At 34.1% G+C, this 21,746-nt stretch overlaps 3 protein-coding genes across 3 annotated transcripts in view; all 3 read right to left on the minus strand.

Moving 5' to 3' along the window:
• On the minus strand, positions 1 to 432 carry LOC141392588 (kunitz-type U1-aranetoxin-Av1a-like). Its single transcript, XM_073965520.1, has 2 exons — positions 323 to 432; positions 1 to 260 (listed from the first exon to the last, which is right to left on the minus strand). Exons 1-2 carry the CDS (start codon positions 387 to 389, stop codon positions 1 to 3), a joined length of 327 nt encoding a protein of 108 aa, XP_073821621.1. The 5' UTR covers positions 390 to 432.
• Positions 433 to 7,094: 6,662 nt separating this feature from the next.
• Positions 7,095 to 11,519, minus strand: LOC141393442 (PI-actitoxin-Axm2a-like). Its single transcript, XM_073966429.1, has 2 exons — positions 11,394 to 11,519; positions 7,095 to 7,301 (listed from the first exon to the last, which is right to left on the minus strand). Exons 1-2 carry the CDS (start codon positions 11,461 to 11,463, stop codon positions 7,132 to 7,134), a joined length of 240 nt encoding a protein of 79 aa, XP_073822530.1. The 5' UTR covers positions 11,464 to 11,519; the 3' UTR covers positions 7,095 to 7,131.
• A 7,512-nt stretch (positions 11,520 to 19,031) lies between these two features.
• Drgx (Dorsal root ganglia homeobox) overlaps positions 19,032 to 21,746 on the minus strand; it is a 165,294-nt gene continuing 162,579 nt past the window's right edge. The window contains exon 8 of the mRNA XM_073964688.1: positions 19,032 to 20,454. Within this exon, the coding sequence (XP_073820789.1) occupies positions 19,775 to 20,454 (680 nt within the window). The 3' untranslated portion in view covers positions 19,032 to 19,774. The remainder of the gene's footprint in view (positions 20,455 to 21,746) is intronic.

The raw sequence follows: 21,746 nt of genomic DNA on the forward strand, positions 1-21,746 counted from the left end.
TTATGAAATACTCTCATAATCCAATGGCAGATCATCATTGCTTAAAATTTGTTCCGGAACATCGGTTATTTCTTCACTTTCATTCTGTACTTCCACCACACATCGTTTTTCACATTCCCTTTGGCTAAAGAATTTGTTTGGATTTCCCAAACAGCCGCCATAGTTGAATTGGATGCATTCATTGAAATCCGGTAAATAGGTGTAGCGGATCATGGATGCCCGACATGGTCCTCTATCGGCGGGTGGTAGTTTGCAAATATCTAAGAAAAGTTGAGAAATGTGTATTTTTTCAATTAAATCTTAATAACATTTCACTTATCACCTTTGACAGCCAACACCGTAGTTAAAACACTCAAACAAAATACTAAGCACAATGTATTTGTATTCATTTTGTATCCGCTTCTTTAAAATCACTTCCCAAATGAACTATAATAGACTGGCATGTGGCTACAAAATTCATCTTATATTTATAGGAAAATGCATTAAGAATAACTGAACAAAGGATGTGGAAGATTTTTTTTAATCAAGCAGCTGAACTTTTTAATAGGAGTTATTTATGCCTGTCAGGAAGCTTTTGTTTCAAGGACATTTGCACGCGCTGAACAGTGTTCTGGAATGTAGTAAGAATGCCAACTTTGAGTAAAAAAGACACAAAACATGGTAGTCCAAGTAGTCCGGTTATCAATGAACTTAAAATGGAGTAGTGTCGTCATTTCGTGACGTATGTGTGTAGGTGTGGTCAGTACTTGATTAGCTATCACAATATTTAAAGAATAGTTTAACCGCATCTTTGAAATACTGTATCCAAAACCAACAGTAGTCAATACCATGTGGTAATAAGTTGATTTTTTTCAATCTTATTACAGTTAGTTATTCAACCTGTTTCGATTGAAACAAGTTCGTAATTTGTAGCGAGCCCTTTATAAATGTTATGCACAGTGTCTCCCATGGAATCATTATTGTTTATAGTGAAAATTGGGAACAACATTTTGTAGCCTGCCAGAGATTATACGTTTAAGAATTTTTAGGTTTTCGATCGTCAGAAAGTTGTGGCTGTATGAAACATATAAAAATTATTATAATTTCTGTTAGTTTAAGAATTTAAATTGTAACATCTACAAAATTACTGAACCAATTTTCCTGAAATTTTCAGGGAATTAACAAGGATGGCCACTTGTGAAAATATTTTACATATTTTGTTGAATTTCGTTAAGGGCGAGGAACCTACCTTTAGCCATATTTTTTAAAAATGCTATATTTTCAACGATTGCGAATGTATCGGTTTGAAAATTAATTACGGCCTTATGAATTTATTTGGAACCTAAGAACCGACTACGCCCACTTTTTAAATATGTTATATCTTCAAAATTACACCTTTTTCAGATGTAATTCGAAACATTTTAGTTGTAATTAATCATTAATTGTTGTTGATTATTTTTTATCTTGGTAGCCGAAATTTTCGAGGCATTAGCTTTAATCACAACAAGCGTATTTGATTATTGTGTGGAAGAGTATTTCCAAATAAATCTCGAACTTGATGAATTTTCTCTCTACATAGTAAGGGTATATTCACTTTCATACAGGCAAAATGTGCCTCATCCAAATAATGGTTTTAGACCCCAAGTATGCTTGGACGAAATGTGTTTCAGACAATTTCCAGTTGATTTAGACATTGTCCGTCCGTCTGTCTGGCCGGCTGGTGCGCACGATAACTGTCGAAAGGATGAACCGATATTTTGTCCAAATTTAGTTTAAGTTCGAAGATGAGCTATATCGGTCCACTCCTTCCGGTACCTTCCCCACAAAAGTTCCAAAATGTTCGGAAAAATTGTCAGCACGATAACTCTTGAAGGGAGTGACCGATTTGGTCCATTCTTTGCACATCGTGAAATTTCTACCAGACTTAGATGAGTTTCCAATATGGACTCAATCGGCCCACTCCTTCGGGTACCTCCCACACAAAATTTCGGATAAGTTCAGTTTACGACCCGCTCTCGAATCGCTTTGATTTGTGTTGCAGCAACTTGTAGTTATTGCCCTCCATACAACGGTACAAGTTTCATCAGGGACAAGTCCATACTTCCTGAGAAAATGGCCGGAAAAAGTGCTAAAAGCCCCTATGACACCTTGTGTAGTGGATGGAGCGCAAGATAACTCTCGAACGGATCTGTCGATTCGGTCCAAAATTTCATATCAATTATCAGAACATAGTTTAAATTCGAAGATGGGCTATATCGGTTCACTCCTTCAGGTACCTCCCCCACAAAACTTCAAAAATGTTCGGAAAAATTTTGTGCACGATAACTCTTGCACATCCCAATATATCTAACAGATATAGATCAGATTCGAATATGGACTATATTTGTCTACTCCTTCTGGTACCTCCCACACAAAATTTTTCATTTTAAGAACTGCTCTCGAATCACTTTGATTTTTGTTGAGGCGATTTGCATTAGCTACCTCTATTACAACGCACAGAGGGGAAACATAGGCCTAAAGTTGCTCAAAACTCAAAATATGAAAATCGTTTTTTATGAAAAAAATGATGATTAACGGCAACCAGACTCTTTTCTACATTTGCTATAACCATCATCGACTTTGTAAGATTAACCAATCCAATGCAGCAGTCGACTGAACTCAGCCATACTGAAAACAAAAAGTAAATTTTCGAAAACTAAGCAATTAGGTGAACATTAAAATGACATTATTTTCGCGAAAATTTATATTTTTCAAGATTATTAGTTTTTGTACAGTGTCCGAACAAGTCTCAAAAATCAGATTCAATCATAAAAAATTGGGCATATTTGCGCCATTCCGAAAAAAATCTATATTTTCTCAACCAACAGATGAAATGTTTTTATATGGAACTGCAAGGTTTACTCACACTAAATTTTGTTCCGCCTTATAACCGGGACTCTTATTTATCAGACTAAACCAACACCTATCAAATATGACCGCATAATTCAGAAACATTCACAGTTTTTCTCATGTGAATTGAGAAAAATTTAATTTAAGTAAGTTTCAAAAAATAAAATTTGGAATGAAATATATGTATATGGGACAAATCTGGACCGATTTTCATTATTTTCTATAGGATTAATCCTTGTACAGAAGATATGCTTTGCGCAAAATTTGATATCAATCCGACTATAAATGAGCTTTCTAGGGCTTTTGATCAAATTTTAACACAAATTTCCCCTCTGTGCAACGGTAAAAGTTTTTTCAAGGGCAAGTCCATATTTCTTGGGAAAACAGCCCGAAAGGTGTAAAAAAACCAATGTCACCCTATGTGGCGGTCGGAGAGCATGATAACTCTCGAACTGTTCAACCGATTTGGTCCAACATTTGGTCTTCGTCATATTATATCCAAACTTAGTTTCATGGTGCAATACCGGTCCACAACTTCCGGTACTTCCCCCCAATATTTACAAAATGTCACTAAAATGCTAGGACGATAGATATCACTTCAATGGGGCAACCAATTTGGTCCAAACTTTGGATCTCCTAATATTTTATCAAATTAGTTTAACTTTTAAAATAGCTCATATCGGTCCTCCCTAAGGTTAACTGCCCTACAAAAGTTCAACATTTGTGTCTTAGTGCAGTTAATTCCTAATCCACATTTTTGTCGGTAAGTTCAAATGTCCAAAAAGAGCCACCAAATTCTGAAGAGACCTTAAATACATTCGATCTGTCCGGAGGTGAAAGTTTCGCTTCACATTGGCTAAGGGTATATATCTGACGGCAAAGCCGACTGACACTTTTTTACTGGTTCATAATTTACATCCACCAAATGGAAAAACAGAATCCTACGTCGAGTCTGTCAGTGGTGAGAATGATATTTATACCCTCAGCCTTGAGTTTCCATGAAGCCAAGGTTAGCACTACTATAATACGCGAACTATTGCAATTTACCAGTAACTATGACTATGGCTAGATTAATTCAAGTTTTTTTGAACAAAGCTCAAAAATTTTGCAAAATAATTTAATTTGCATGGAAGTTATGACCGCGAAAATGAATAAAAAAAAGAAAAAAATGTTGAAGCTAACGAGGTTTTTACGTTACTATTTGATTGCTGATTAAACCGTTCAAATGACGGACGGATGTCCAAAGTAAAAGTAGAAGAATACAAAATGAAGATTACACTTCTAATGTATCACTTTTCGAAATTTCCACTGCTTCCACCTTTAATGGATGCTGACATTTTGAAGCCGGATTTTAGGTGTTTTTCGTATTTTTAATATAACTGGAACGCGCAATCGATTATTTCAAAAAACAATTAACAGGATTAAAGTACTCGCAATTAAGCATAATTTGATATGTATATTGGCTATGCAGCCCACACAGCAGCAGAGTAATCTACTGCCAAAGGCCAAAATTTAGTGCGATATTTTTTCTAAAAAACATATTTTTTGGGTACAGTATTTACAATATCCTTTTGAGTGTGATGGTACCCCGCGATATTTTAGTTTTTCGGCGGTCCGGATCGTATAAATCATAGATCGTGAAAATCCATCCTATAGAACGGCGACTGCAAAAACCGAAAAATGTGCGAAAAATGTTTTTGAAAATATCACGGATTTAGTCGCATTTTCTGTGGATCGTTTTCTTGTCAATGAAAAAACTGACACATCACAGGCGGTTTTGCGAAAACAGCGGTTTAAAAAATTTAGTGGCATGGGAGCTGTATCCGATTTATCCCAAAAATAGTGTGTGATGCTACATCCACGGTTCTTGATGGATTTTATCGAAATAGGATTAGATCGATGTATTTTTCCACGGTTGGTAGTGAAATCGGATGCGCATAAAAAGTGTATGCACTTTGTGCAAATTGTAAGCGTTATACAGATTGTTGCACACTAAACTGTAGACGACGCTACATCTTAGCGGCCATAATAAATCCTGACAAATGTGTACAAATTAAAAGAGAAGAATTCGCCGCATTGATAAACCGCATGCGTATCAAGCGATTTTGAGGAGTTCGCATTTACACGCATTTCAAATGATACAGTTTTATTTGAAGATTATACCGCATTCAAAGGAACCCAACATTCTTACATTTTCTTTAACTAACAAAAAATTTTGAAAAATATTTTCTCTTACAAAAATTGTATAACTTCCCACAATATATTTTTTCTTGTTTTTGCTAAAATGTGCAAACCGCTAAACAGATTTCTATATTCCATTTGAATCGTCGCGATGTTTAGATTACGTACATGTTTTTAAAATAGTATCTCGAACAGATTTGAGAATCGGAATTTTTTCCCAATCTATGTATCAAAAATCTTTCATGTAGCTTAATTTTTTTTTTAATTTTTTTTTATGGAAGACTAAAAGATTTTTATATATCCTCATATACACTTTGATACGAAAAATGTCTGTCTGGCTTGTGCGCGAGAGTTATCTCGAACAGTTCAACCGATTCGAACCATATGTTGTCCAAACATAGTTTAAGTTCGAAGATGGGCCATATCGGTCCACTCCTTCTGGTACCTTCCGCCCAAAAGTTCAAAATTTTTCTGTAAAATGGTCTGAGCGATAACTCTCGAAGGGAGCAATCGGATACCTTCCACACAAAATTCGGATAAAATGAAGTTTAAGGGCTCCTCTCCGATGGTTTTGCAATTTTTTTTCAGTAAGTTTTCCTTGCGGCTCCCTTTATGACGGTAAATTTTTTTTCTTGCGGAAGTCCATTCTTCCTGAGATATTGGCCTAAAAGCTCGAAGAAACCCTGACGGCACCAACCAAAATGGCAAATCCGCAATATAATCCTCGCAGGGAATTTCTGATTGGTGCAGGCTTTGCACATCGTATTATTTCATCCAGTCATGTATCAGGTTGGAATATGAATTGTATCGGTCCACTCCTTCGAGTACCTCCCACAAAAAAATCGGATAAAGTAAAGTTTAAGAGCTCCTCACGGATCGTTTTGAAATTTTTTTCAGTAAGTTTTTTTGTGGTTCGCTTTACGAAGGTACAATTTTTTGCCGGAGTAAGTAAATAATTCCTGAGATATTCGCCTAAAAGCTCCAAGAAATCCTGACGGCACCAACCAGAATGGCAAATCCACAAGATAATCCTCGCAGGGAGTTTTTGATTGATGCACGCTTTGCACATCGTATTATTTCATCCAGTCCAGTATAGGAGTGAAATATAGACTATATCGGTCCACTCCTTCGGGTACCTCCCACACAAAATTCGGATAAAGTGAAGTTTAGGAGCTCCTCTCGCATCGTTTTGACTCTTTTTCAGTAGATTATTGGAGTGGCCTGATTTACAAAAGTACATTTTGTTCCGGAGTAAGTCAATACTTCCTATGATAATGGCCCAAAAGCTTCATAACGCTGTCGGATATTGTGCAAGATAACTCTAAAACTTTTTCAAAAATTTCTTTCTTTTGGGAACCAAACTTCCTCATGAGTCCGTTATGAGAAAGTTTGGTTGCCAAAAATGTTTGGTATATGTCAATGATTTGGTATATGCATGGGGAAGATTTTATACCAAACTTCCACAAAAGTATGCGATTAAATCCAAATTACTATTCAAAATAAGTTCACAAAAATGGTTTTTTTGGGTTAGCAAATTCAATTTTTTCAGCAAATGTTCTTATCTGAGCCACTGTAAAACAATGCACTTGCAATATAATTAAAAACCAAGAATTCAATAAATTCCAATATTGTCATTTTGGGAACCAGTTTAGTTTTTTTAACATCCTTTTGCAGCCAGAAGCTGCTCAATTTGAAGTAGACCGTTTAAATACAAGTTTTGCATCTTTAACGTAATCTGACAGTTTTGCTATGGAAGCCCTGCAACGCCTTGTGCTACACCTGTTTTTTGATAAATATACGCGTGTAGTTCATTAAGCGTAATAAATGAATGACGTGTTTCGTTTTTAAATCTTCCACAGCGGCTTTGTTGTTTAAGAAGCCTCAAGTAAGTAAGATTAAGATCCATTATGGTTTCGGGAGCAAGCTAGACCACAAAGCTAGTATTCAATATGAATAATATTTGTTAGATATGTATGAATTAGTTACTGCTGAAAAAGTTTGATTTTTACTAATGTCAAAATAAAATAAAGTTGTAAATTAAGGTGTTTTTTGTTTAAAATCTACATTTTATTTTTTTTCATATTATTCTATGCATTTCTCTTCACACTCTTCTTTGGTTGCGAAATTATTTTCATTTCCATGACAGCCACCGTAGAAAAATGAAACGCATTCGTTGGATTCGGCCACGTAGGTGAATTTTGGTATTTCAGCACGACAGATTCCAATAACTCTTGAGGGCAAACCGCAAATAGCTAAAATGAAAAATAAGATAATATTAACCGTGATCATTTTTTTTATTAATTTTTGAACATGTATTACAGTTTTTTAATGTCTGTGATAGGGAAACTAGGGTTAATAATATTATGCAGCACGTCAGTATTTTCATTTTACAGTAATAAGCAAACGAAGTTCGGTGATAGTAAGGTTTGGTTTGCAACTGAGTTGTTAATGTCCTCTTGTTTCGTATTTATAAACATTCTCAACCTGGCCTTCCGTTTTAGACTAAGGATAAAAAAAGTGATAAGACATACTACAATATTCTTCCTATTTTTCTTATCACTTTTCCTATCCGTAGGGTAAAAAGGGAGCCCAGACTGATAAGATAACTGTCAGGCATTTGTTGTTTTTTAAAACACAGGTTTCCCTTCGGGGAACCTGTAACCCCTATAGGGCGCGTCCCCAGGTGGCGGATAGGGGAATGCTTCCCAGATATGGGTGGTAGGACGGAAATCAAATACGTCCCGCGGACCAACAGGTAGCGGCGTCTGTCTTAAAGTAAGCGGCAGCAAACAGCGTCTGTACTCCAGTGGAACGGCTGAATACGTAGAAGGAAAACAGTTAACCCTTCAGAAGGCAACGGGAAACCACTGAAGTATCTCTCCCTCGAAAACCATACAATCATGAGTGATGAAACAAATACACGGCCCTTAGTCTCCGGCAATACAAGGGTGCTAAGAATCCCCGGAGGTAAAAAACAACATTTAAACATTGCAACATGGAATATAAGGAGTCTCTATGAAGCAGGAAAACTAGCCAACACCATAGCGGAAATGAATAGATTAAACATCGATATACTCGGAATAAGTGAGACCTGGTGGCCACAAAACGGTGAATTTAGCTCCCAAAACGCGAAAATATACTTCTCTGGCAATTCTACCGAGCATCACAGAAACGGTGTGGGATTTATAGTAAAAAGTAACATAGCGCAAAGCGTAACGGGTTCTATTTTTAAGTCGGATCGGACTATGCTGCTTAAAATTCAATGTAAACCAATTGATTTAAACATAATCCAAGTATATGCACCTACTGCGGACAAAAGTAATCATGAAATTGAATCTTTTTACGAGGAAATCGACGACTTATTAAGAATGACAAAAAGCCACGAAATAACAATAATTCAAGGCGACTTCAACGCTAAAATAGGAGCAGAAAAGTGTCAAGGTATAACAGGAAAATACGGTCTTGGCGAAAGAAATGAAAGGGGTGATAGACTAATTCAGTTTTGTCAGGAACATAAAATGATGGTAAAAAATACAATGTTCTGTCTTCCCCCAAGAAGACTATACACGTGGAAATCACCGCAAGATAGAAGGGACACTATTGTGAGAAATCAAATAGATTTTATATTAATTAATACCAGATACGGATCTTCGGTTATGAAATGTTCAACGTATCCAGGTGCTGATGTTCCTTCAGACCACAATCTTCTGATGATGAAGTTGCGCATAAAAATTGCCACAAGCAAAAAACGGAAGATTCGCCGTAAACTCGATGTGTCAAAGCTTGAAAATACCACATTGAAAACAAATTTCCGAGATAAAATAAATCAAGAACTGACAAACATAAATACTGAAAACGTTGACGACTTATGGAACGCACTAAGGACTACGCTCAAGCCCCTAGCGGATAATACCCTTGGATACCACAAAATATCTAAACAGAAAGAGTGGATGACACAGGATATTCTCGACTTGATGGAAGAGAGACGAAAACATAAAAACATAAATTATGAACGATATTGGGAACTAAATAGGGAAATCCAAACCGCTGTAAGAATAGCAAAAAACAACCACATAATTAAACAATGTCAGGAGATTGAAAGATTAAAAAGCCTTCACGACGATTTTAATCTCCATAGAAAGTTAAAAGAACTTGCTGGTGTATACCGCAAAACTCCCTCAAAAGTACTTTACAACAATAATAATGATCCTGTTTTTGACATAGAAGAAAAGAAAAATATCTGGAGAGATTATATAAAACAAATTTTTTCAGATGAACATAGAACAACTTTTGAAGAACAGACGCAACATCCTCTTACAGGAACACCAATAAGTAGAAGAGAAGTTGAAACTGCTATAAACAGTCTGAGAGATAAGAAAGCTTGTGGGCCGGACGAGATTCCCTCGGAAATCCTAAAACTAATAGATGAAGAAAATATAGAAATTATAACAAAATTATTTAACCACGTATATGATACAGGCCGATTCCCGCAAGATTGGCTAAAATCAACATTTATTACCATTCCGAAGAAATGCCATGCAAAATATTGTAGCGAATACAGACTTATTAGCCTTATGAGCCATGCTCTAAAAATATTTCTGCGTATTATCCACTCCAGAATATACTCAAAATTTGAAAAAGCCATGGGAACATCCCAGTTTGGATTCAAGGAAGGTATGGGAACCCGAGAAGCACTTTTTTCAATACAAACATTGGTTCAGAAATGTAAAAACGCACAAAAAGACCTATTTCTATGCTTCATTGATTACGAAAAAGCTTTCGACACAGTGTTACACGATAAGTTGATTGACATCCTCATCTCCATTGGCCTAGATCAGAAAGAAGTACAATGTATTAAAAGTCTATATTGGAATCAAAATGCACAAATAGAAGTGAACGGGGAAATGACAAATAGTATTGATATATCCAAGGGAGTCAGACAAGGGTGCATATTATCACCTTTGCTATTCAATATCTATTCAGAAAAAATTTTTGAAGAATCGATAAACAAAATTCCAATAGGTATTCCTTTAAATGGAACATTTCTGAACAACATACGATATGCTGATGATACAACTTTACTGTCGCATAGCATATCTGGTCTCCAGAATCTTGGGAATAAGCTCACAACACACAGCGAGAAATATGGTTTGAAAATTAACATCAGTAAAACAAAATTCATGGTTATAAGCAAAAAGAATGGCCACAATAATGCAACATTGAAAATTCACAACACCAATGTGGAGAGGGTTAAAAGTTTCAAATATCTAGGAATTACAATAACTGAACAGTGGGACTGTTCAAAAGAAATACGATGCAGAATTGAACTGGCCAGAGAAGCATTTTCAAAATACAGACGAGTGTTTACGAGTCATGACATTAATCTTGAAACAAAGATTCGTTTTATCAAAACCTATGTCTGGTCAGTGCTATTGTACGCAATGGAAGTATGGACCATAAAAACAGCTGATATAAGAAGACTTGAAGCTTTTGAAATGTGGATCTATAGGAGAGTTCTGAAAATTCCTTGGACAGCCCATGTGACAAATGCCGATGTTCTAAGAAGGATGCACTGCGAAAGAGAACTTATCTCAGTTATAAAGAGACGAAAGACAGCATATTTGGGACATATAATGCGAAATCAAAAATATAAATTACTGCAAATTGTAATCCGCACAAGGATAGAAGGAAGGCCTGCTAGAGGTAGAAAGGAGACAACATGGATCGATAACATCACAGAATGGACTGGCATCCGAGACATTACAATCCTATTGTTTAAGGCTAGAGATAGAGAGGCATTTGCAGATATACTAAGCAATCTATAAACAAAAAAAATATTACAAATATTGTATCCATATGTATTTATAAAAAACTATTTGTATTGTATTGGTCGCTAACATTCGGAAAACGAATTAGCAAATAAAGAAGAAGAAGAACTAAAGCAAACATTGTACAGACTACTGTAAGAGTAGATAGTTGTTGATAAGGATATAAGTAGGCAACATTAAAGATAAGTTCAGTGTTTGAGAAATAATATAATATGTCTGTTCCAGAAACTGCAAGAATCTAAAATTTTTTTACTACGATAACACTTTTTCCTTCCTGCAGTTCTGAAAAATACAAAATATTTCAAAACCATAGTTATGCTATGTTGCTATCAATTCAGATTTTTTTATTCGGCAGTTGGATCGAAGACAATTTATTCTTTTTTACTATTTCCAATTTTTCGTATAGCACTTTGTTTATGGTTATTTTCAATCGATTGCTACGCTATTAGCACACTTGTATTTTTTTAATATTTCACTTTGTACTATTTTCTTAATTTAATATACTCTTCTACTTACGATCCTTTAAGGCCAAAGATGTTGAAATCAAGGCGAAGAGAACTGTCAAAACTAAGGCAAAAACTTTCATTTTGTTAAATGTTGTTTGTATGGAACTTAAAATCAGACTAAAATCTTCCGTTAACATTTCATTATTTATATAATCACATTGTGCATTATTTATTTTTCGAGTCTTCTTTCATGACTGCTTTCTAAGTTGCTGTACTCATGCATTCATATATTTTGTATGGGAAAGGTCAGCATTTATAGATAAGCTATTTTTAATAGTTTAGCTCAAAGCTTAAATACATTTGTCAAAATAAGGTGTTAATTTAAAAAATAGTATTTTTATTAAATAGCGATAATATTAATTAATGGTATGTTTACTAACACGACCCGAAACCAAATTCTATTGTTGTTTTTCTTATTGGAAGCAAAATAACAGAATATTTTTCATATCGTCTGCATAAGAAAATTAATGCGTAATAAATACTACCAAACTCATGTGTTGTTTTTAAACCAAATAACATTTCAAAATCTAAAGTTTGGATGTTTTTCAGTCACATACATACATAGATTTTCGTATCAAGATAAACAGGCTATACATGTTCTCGATTATAATAATCTTTTTCAAAATGATGGCAGCCAACGACGGTTTAAGAAAAATCTTTTGTAAGAAAATTGAAAGTCGATCATGAAAAACTGACTTCTTTATGTTCACCAAGATTGGTTTTTATTTTAGACAAATAGAAATCGATTACTCAAAAAAAAAAACCCAAACCGATGGATTATGGGCAAGCACTTTATCCTTAAAGGGCGACAATGGAAATCTGGCAGCTCAGGATACCATATGATCCTATGATATGTTGCATGCATGATGCATCATTTGGTTGGAATCATCTTGATAGCGAACATATATTTGATGAATGTAAACCAATGCCGTTCTTTGGTATTGTTGAAGTTACGAAGTTTTTCGGCTATTCACACACACATGACCCGAACGCAAAAGCACACAAAAGAGAGCAAATTTGTTGATTTGTTTTTGTTTTACAGCATGTGGGCATACAACCTAACTAACACACTGTCAAAAATTGGCAATATTCAGAATTTTGTGTGCTCTCTTCTTGGTCGGCAGTGATGTAAGCTAACCCAGCAAAATGTTCGATGCCAAAGATGACATTCAATCATGGGTGCAAGTGATCTAGCATGTCATCTTTTTAGCATCTTCATCGATGAATTTTATATGAGCGTGGACCCCAAAAGATGACGTTCTTTTCTGGATCCTAAGCATGTCATTTTAACCAATGCGTTGATATGTCATTTCCACCAATGCTTTGGCATGTCATTTCCACCAATGATTTGACATGTCATTTTCACCAATGCTTTGACACGTCATTTTCACCCATGCTTTGACATGTCATTTTAACCAATGCTTTGGCATGTCATTTTCACCAACCCCTTGGCATGAAATTTTCATGTCTTGTTTGGAAAATGGAAATGCTGTATTGAAATATGGTATTAATTCAAACGAATTCATGAAATAGCTACAATTAATTTATCAGTTTAGTTTTTCAAAAGTTTACATCCAAAATTGCCATGTAATCACCACCGCTGCAACGCAAAAGATTACTTCCTCCGTTCTCCGCAACTGATATTCTTTCATCTTACAAAAGGTTTTTTTCAAGTATCTTCCCATCACCAGTTCAGATTTCAACATGGACTCCAAATGCACTCCTTTAAGTATTTTTATTTCGTAAATTACTTTTATTTTATAATTTTGTTATTTTATAACAACATTTTGGTAATTTATACTCTTTTGTTTAGTGACGGAAATATGTAGGGATCTACAACCCGGCTTGCTTTAGGGATCTCTAAGAACAAAATGTAACGAACGGGGAGGAGAGGCTTTTTATGGAAAATACCATTTATGCTTAATTAATTTATTTTTAATTGTTTCATTCCAAAAGTAGTTTCTTCTTTATTTTCAGATTCTTGTTCCTTTTCGTTTCGGACTTTTTTTTTCAAATTCCAAGAAGCGAGATTTGATTGATTTCATTCTATGTCAGATTTAGAACAGACAAGGGAACTTTTAAAATAGCAATGTGTGCAGTCCGATTCTATTTTTAGCTCGATGGTTGGGACTTCATATAATACCAATTGTTTAGAAGTTTTAGTTGTTTGATATGCAGGAAATGTAAGACAACATCACGACGACAGTTCTAACAACTTTGGTCTGTTCCAGAAACTGCAAGAATCTACTTATTTTTACTACGATAACAATTTTCCTTTATGTTATCGGAAAAAATAGAAAAAATTAGTAGATTTTTGCAGTACTAGAACATACCAAAATGAAAATAAACAGGTGTGTAAATAAAAACACAAACATCATCTCTATTGGATCGATGGAATGGGTACAAATGCTGATGAAAAGATCGGATCTTTCACGACTTCCTTTGCATTGGTTCAAATCATAATGAAAAGATCGGATCTTTCACGACTTCCTTTGAACCAATGCAAAAGATAACATGAAATCACGTCATCGCAAAGAACCCCTTCCGTCAAATTTTGCTGGGAAGTATTCACGTCCCCGTGTCCCAGCTACAGAGAGAGGAGTCTACTTTTCAAACAAACTGTTTGAATAGACCCAAAAATACCGATTGATACTTACCTTCTCTCTGTTTGAAGGAAAAGTTGTCGTTTCTGATAGCTTTATACATTTAAAATGGCGTGTCGCTCAAGGATGGTTGCCAGTTCGAAGAGTGTTTTAAGAAACCACGAGCGTAACATTCTCCCCCTTTCCCCTCTGGAGGGGTATACGTTAAGAATTGTTTTATGCTGTTAATACAAAATTACATGAACATATGTCCCGATTATCTTATGATCCAAAAGTAGGCTTGGGGAAACAAAACAATTTCCAAAACAACATAAAATCCAACCAATATAGCGGATTAAAAAAAAATCAAAATTTTTGTCTGAAAATTGGTAAAATTTTTAATATAGATCTTATAGCGTTCTTCCTGTTAGATTAATCATAGAAACATGTAACGTCTTCTGCCATTGGCAATTGTTTTCATCATGCGGGATTGTTAATGGTCCTTTGAACTATTCTGAAGACATTTATCTTCATTCTAATTTCTCCCAATACTTAGAACATATTGATTAATTAATGACAAAGTTTTCTCATCAGCCATATATGTATAATGACGACGACATAATGTTGGAATTTTTAGATGGAGGCAAGTCTAACGAAGAAATTGCAGATACTACAGAGCCAGAATTTCAAATGCAGTCACATTTTTTGAAAGTACATATTGAGACTACAAAAACTCTAGTAGGGTGTTGTCCTGTCATATCCAATTTGGATTTTATGGTCTCATCTAAATCGGGCTAAAACTACAGTTTCTTGCATTTATTGGACCTTTATCTCAGAAACGATTAGGAATATGGCATTGCTGTCTGTGGATATATTGTAGCCCTAAACTAGTAGAACTTATCTTTGAACAGACCACATAAGAAAAACGCCATCTAGGGCATCAAAATCGATAAAATATAGAAAATTTTACATAATTGCTGAAATTCTGGTCAGTATCGGCTAAACTATTGGGAGTTGAACCAAGTAACCTTTTGCAAAAATCTTCCAAATAAAGTTTTCAACAATTCTTTAGAACATTCTGAAACTCTAAAATGCTTACTTCATGTTGTTTCAGCGGTATTTTGCATCATATCTTTTACAACAGGTATTTCAAACACAGTTCACACCAACAGTTTATTCTCGCATTTCGGATTTCACCACTTTATTGACATATTTGTTAAATGGTCGTTGAAGAATATTCTGAAAACAACGTGACAGGGACATTTTACAACAATGACATGTTCTAAAGAGTTGTGAATTACATTCCTTTTTCAAAAAGAAAACATTAAGAAAAAATTAACGGTTTTGGAGATATGGTACGAAATCTATACAAATTATGGCAATTTTCGATATCTTATAAAATTTAAGAAAATACATTTAGTTTTTCGAGTTAATTATTTCTCCAAATATTTTATTCTTGCCCTTATCTACAAATTTGCATCAGAGGTCAGATGAAGATTCACATAGGTTTCAGAGATATAGCCATAAAATCCAAGCTGGATCGTTTTGGGTCAGTACTTTCAAAAAATCCTCAGCTAAAATTGTTTGCACAAGATTACCTTAAACATGTTGCACAGTGCAATTCAATAAAGGCTTAAGAAAATAATACAGCATTACCATAAATTTGGAAATTATAATATAAAAAACGGAAAAAATACTCCGCACGGGAATGACAAATTTTCGGGAGCATGCACAAAAAACACTAAACACTTCAACAGTTCTCAAACAACTGACTATATTTTTCACTTCTGTCGATTATCTTTAAAACTAACGGGAATTGTCGTTACATTGACAGATTACATATAAACAAAAAACCGGCTTAAAGCATTTTTTTTTCTTAATAAACACATTGGCGCACGGGAATGACAAAAAAAAAATAGGGACACGACTAAAATGTCTTAAAATCATAATTTAAAAAATAAAATTATATATATGAAATTAAAATAGATTTTGTTCATTATTCTAGAAAAACTCTGCGTACTTCATTTATATAATATATATTTTGAAATATTAATGAATATCAGTGTTTTTTTTATATAAATATGTAGAATATTTAATTTTGATTTTCGAAGCTTGTTTAAGGATATTTTGTTTTACTTATTCCGTTTCTAAGAATTTAAATTTTTTCAATGTTTTTAAACCTAAATGCTTCGCGAAACAAGTAGAAACAAGTCTTTTCGCGCTATTCACCCATATATGCTATAAATACTACCGAGGATTTTAAATTTACCAATAGATTTTGTCTGCAACCTTTCTTTTCTCTTACGGACTTTGTCAGAATATTTCGCCCATTGATGCTGTTTAGGATTTATTATCGCCCATGTCCTCTATCTTTATCATAAAGCGATCAAATAATAACAGTTGAAAAATGGTTAAGTCGAATTCTCCCTCTTATTGAGACTTATATGTTTTTAGTTTTTCATGGCTGATGGGCCGTTGAACTTCACCATTTAAGGAAATTTGTAAATTTATTGTTTTTTCTTGATAGAGGAGATACCGTGACACCTTCGAAATTCATGCCTACATGTACCAAGGCACATTCCACGAAATTTCGTGAAAATAGGTTCGCTAGTTTTCGAGATATACTTAAAAACTGGCCGTGGTCGGAACTTCGGACACCAAAAAGAACATTTGATCGGGGGCACAACCATTATTGAAAATTAATTTCCAAGCCGATGCATTCATAAGTTTAGCAAATATAGAGATTATAAAACAACAGGTCCGCGAATAAAATATAGCATTTTGGACCACGGGACATTCCTGAACATTTTCTGAAATTTTCAGAAGTTTTGAAAAAATGTATTGAAAAGAGTGGGCATGGTCATCAGTTTTCAGGATATAACATATTTAAAAAAGAGATATTACATATTTAAATCCCTACTGACTAGTGGAACAACACCCGAAGGTGGAGTGGAACAACACTCGGAGGAGTTTAGTGGAACAACTGCCGAAGGTGGAGTGAAATGACACCCGAAGGTGGAGTGGAACAACACCCGAAGGGGGAGTGAATATATTAGCCACCACACAAAGGTGTAGCTCTCAAAAGTACTTCCCAGCACTCTAAACACTCCCGTGTCAGTTGGCGGACTACGAACACTCAATTGTACTCAAGCCCTTGTGCCTAGATCCCTGCAGTAGCAAGCCCCCATTTCCACAACAAACTGAAATACTTAAGTATACAGTATACAGTCATACAAATTGAATGAGAATTATTCTTTAGTAATCATTATAATGGTTAGTAAACGCACTGTTCCGCAGTAATGCATGTATAATGGCAGTATATGAGGTATTGAGTTATTGGATAGTGACCGTAATGTTGTTGCATTTATGTACGTGATCATTTTGTCACGTTAACCAAGAGTTAGCCATTTTCTTTGGTGACCCTATTTTTTACAGTATTGTGGTAATTATTTCATGAAGAAGAAACTGGTTCCCGATTCCCTTTAAAGATCGAAAATTCTGCCGGCTTTGCACGTAAATAATTTAGAGAAAACACAAATTATTTTTATTTATATTTTATTGGATTTTATATTTTTACAATTTTTTATAGATATTAACTAATAATTGTTTATATATTTCCTAATTTATACAGGGATACATATTAATGATTATAGAAATTGGGGTTTGTTGGTTTAATTTGAATAAAATCTAGCATGAAAGGTTGAAGTTCTTAAATTAATTGAGAAAATGTTTATATATTTATATATAACTTTTTTTTGTGAAATATATGTCTATTAAAAATTATATATTAGATTATTTTTTCATTTGAATGGGTTAATATTTACGTTTATTATTTATATTGCTACGTTTATATTAAATGTTAATAATAATAATGAAAAATATATATTCGTTATTATATAAGGCCTTACAACGATATTTATAATAATTATTTATATTTAAAATTATATGCTATAATACTATAAATATTCCAAATAATATGAAAAATGTTTATGGATATATTATTCTAAAGTATTTACAAATTGTGAAGTTTGTGAGGAAAAATTGGAAATGCATAATATATGAGAGAGGCTCAAAATTAGGGGAAATGTGTTACAAAAATATTATTGAGTTGTGGTGCAATGTCTTCTCTTGATTTCAAAATATATTGTTTTAATTTTAAATAAATAACAAATTTCTATTTTAGGACAAAAAATATAGTTTTTCGTCGTAAATTTTTTGAAACACATTTTAAGGCAAGTTCGACCTAATTGAAATGTGGTTCTAAGATTTCTTTTAGAAATTTTTTGTTTCATATAACAAAATCTAATCGATGAAACCACACTTTAATGTTTTCTGAAAGCACATTTTTTCTTTCAGATCTCTAAGCTAAAAAAAGTTCTCAATGAACATTTCGAAATACTATTCCTCGCAAATTTATATTTCATTGATTCGTCACCTCGCTATTTCGTGGTAATATTTTTGTTAAAAATTCAGCAGCATTTAAGACAAATTATAATCAAAAAATATGTAAATTAATACTATGCTTATATGCTATTATATATTATTATTTATATGTAGAACTCTAATTGTAATTTTAGTATCATATCTTATCATCTTTATTATTGGACTTCTTACAATGTTTTCTATTTTCTATATCTACAAACAATTGAAAAGGACTAAAGACGGAATAAAAATATCTCTTATATACACCATACCACACCACCCACGTAAATGAGTTGAATAACCTTGCCGCATTATTCGACGTTTATAGGAATAATTTGCTATAGACCGAAAAAATATTAACAGAATTTTCCTAATTCTCTTTTTTTCGTTCAAAATTTGTTTTCAATATTGCATATAATACATGGACCATTATTTCCCATGCATCCCCATTTTCTAATCTTATTTGTCCTCACAAAATTTGTCAAAGTTTTTGTTTTTGCAAACAAAAGAAATATTTTTTATTTGAACATTTTACCTTTTTTTAGGCGAAGATCATTTTTAGTATTAATTTTTAATTAATTTCTCGTTGGAAATCGAGCTTTATGATCAATGATGCATCTGAAAAAGGAAATATTATTTTGTGCTTTTGTAATATAGAGAGAGAGAGAGAGTTTAAAAATTTTAGTTTCTTTTGCCTTTCATTATTTAGCTTTTCTCTCAGAGGAACCCAGTAATCTTAGTTTTATGAATATTCATATTCATAAAAAGCATGTTTTTTTCTGTGCATAAAACCTGTGTTTCCACCATATTTGCTGTTGCATACTTTAGGGAGCTGCTGTCGAGTGATGCATGGTTTCCAATGTGTTGAATTCTGTGTGAGAGAAAAACTCTCTTTGAGAGCCGTAGATGGTTTATTGTGGAATATTTGGCTTATTTTCTCCCAAGTTATCTAAATTGGTCATTCAAATGTATGGTTGTACTATGAGGTATAGTTACATAACTAATTATATTTTTCCCCTGGAATTATTATTTCTCATTACTTTCCTCTGCAAAACCTTCAGTTTTAGTCATTACTGCCCCCTTTATAGCATTTTTCAAATTTTATGATTACTTTTTACGAATATTGGATCCATAAAATCCGCTTATTTATAAACTGGCAAAAGTCCAAACCCTACTCCATGGTTCATTAGGGTCAAGTTTTGTTGACAAATATCTTTCAAAACAGTAGCTAGTAGTGGCGGTATGGGATATATTTATAAAACTGATCAACAATTTTTCCAAGTTTTTTAGTTTAAAAAAAATACTAAAATACAAAATGAGAATAATACCCATTACTTTTCCCGATTGTTGAAAGCCTTCTAGTAATCGATTACTCTGCACAAAGTTCTTAAAGTCCTTCTGTTTTTGTTATTATTGCCCCGTTGGTACAGTTCAAAGGTGTCTCCTTCGGTGAGGAATTCGATGATATTTGTGTAGGTGTTGTTGGCGGCGATAACTGGGTAACACTGTGCATTTGTTGCTGCTGCTGTTGTTGTTGTTGACTTTGATGTTGCTGATATGTTGTTGGTGGCGTTGTTGTACTGTGACTTGATGGTGGAGATGTCGATGATGTCTGATGATCCATTAAAGATGGCATCATATTGGCCACCAGGCCATTCATTGTGCTTTGTGTCATATCTTGAGCTTCATTCTTGAGGCGTACATTAGCAGCTGCTGCAGCAGCGGCGGCAGCCGCGTGATGATGATGTTGAGCATGGGCATGAGCATTGCTAAGTGAGCTATGGTGGAAAGATAAAGGCGGTAAATGCAAGCCAGGGAATGCCAAACCGGCAGCAGCTGCAGCATGTAACGATTGTAATAAGGCAGCTGAGTGTTCTTGAGCTTTTCGACGTAATTCTGCCACCGAAGATGAGCGGGGATCACAATTGCCGTGGGCAGAATGGGGTGGTGATTCAGGAGAACTGTTGGTTGAAGAACATGAGACATTTACCGAACCACCCGCGCCACTGCCTGTGTGATGGGGTTTGAGGGGACAGCAAGCACAAAGGCCGGGAAATGAGGGAACACCTGAAAGGAAATTAAAACAAAATAATTAATTAGATAATTTATAAGACAAATGTGTTGGCATAGACTAATAAAAATATAGACAGAGAAATCTTCTCACCTAAATCCTCGCACTAAGTGTGAATTGAGTCAATTAAATATGCACATAATTTTTAAAGTGGCAATAACTATACATTTTTAAACTATTTATGCTGGTAAAAGACAACATTTGGGTAGTCTTTGACCAGATCTAATTCCTCATATATACAAATTCAACAAAATCTACAAAATCTTGCAATTTACTCCAAAAACAAAATGCAATTGAGTGAGATGTCTGCGTAGTTTTCGTAAGGCGACCCCTACAAAAACAAGCACACTACAATTTCTATGTCTATTGTTTTATATGTCTATGGTGTTGGGTTTGAGAAAAAACTGACAACCGCCTGTTTGCAACAAGACAACTGATTGGGTTATGTGGCCAAATTCGAAACTATATAATAGCTCTCTAAAGTATGCAATGTGAGATTTGGTGCTTATTTCTGACCACCGTATTTTCTTTTCCATACTTTAGAGAGCTATTTCCTTATTTAGTAAGTGCATCGTTTTTCAATTAGTTGAATTCTGTGTGGGGAGACAAAACTTTCTCTGAGAGCACATTTGAACCTTTTTGCTTGTCACTTAGCCTGAAGTATAAGAACGCGTTGTAAAAAATAGGGCAATATAAGGAAACTTTGTGTAGATTTTCTAGTCTTCAGGAACCAATTTTCAAACTATCGGACTTATCTCCCATACTCTCAATAACAATGAGCCAATGCAACATTTAATATTCAAGCTTCAGTTGACTAGCAATATCGGTGGTGACAAATTAAATAACGCCTCTGGACCCCTTCGAATTCTACCTTTAAATGTTCAATTGAATACATAAATACATTAATTTTTTTTTTTCATTTTCAAAACATGTCATCACATCTACTTTTCATACCACTTAGTCATGGCCACCCTATTATTTTTTATATATTCGCCTAAAAGTATGCTCAGAAACATATATTTCGCTTATAATCTATAATATTGTTCAAGTACAGATGGCGATATACTCAAAGATGTTTTAATATATGTATTTGTCCTTTCTGAGAGATATTCCGAGTTTAAAATCTTTATTTCGCAGTAGTAATGGCCCTTTTGCTAAAATTGAAGGCTCTGCCTTCTGCTGGTTAACCTGGGATTTGATGAGCAGCCAAACAGTTTATTTTTTCTTTCAAGGAATAATCTCCATGTAAAGAATTTCTAGTAAAGAGTTGTTAAGTTCGGTCGGGCAG

Source organism: Musca autumnalis, unplaced genomic scaffold (genome assembly GCF_047663935.1).
Source record: "Musca autumnalis isolate F117 unplaced genomic scaffold, ASM4766393v1 scaffold_2, whole genome shotgun sequence".
Lineage (NCBI taxonomy): Eukaryota > Metazoa > Arthropoda > Insecta > Diptera > Muscidae > Musca > Musca autumnalis.

Excerpts from the sequence above, each read along its gene's own strand:
- LOC141392588 (XM_073965520.1), bottom strand. The coding sequence starts at position 389 with ATGAATACAAATACATTGTGCTTAGTATTTTGTTTGAGTGTTTTAACT. Across the intron at positions 261-322 it reads TACGGTGTTGGCTGTCAAAG|ATATTTGCAAACTACCACCC; the intron begins GTGATAAGTGAA and ends AACTTTTCTTAG.
- LOC141393442 (XM_073966429.1), bottom strand. The coding sequence starts at position 11,463 with ATGAAAGTTTTTGCCTTAGTTTTGACAGTTCTCTTCGCCTTGATTTCA. Across the intron at positions 7,302-11,393 it reads ATCTTTGGCCTTAAAGGATC|CTATTTGCGGTTTGCCCTCA; the intron begins GTAAGTAGAAGA and ends TTTTCATTTTAG.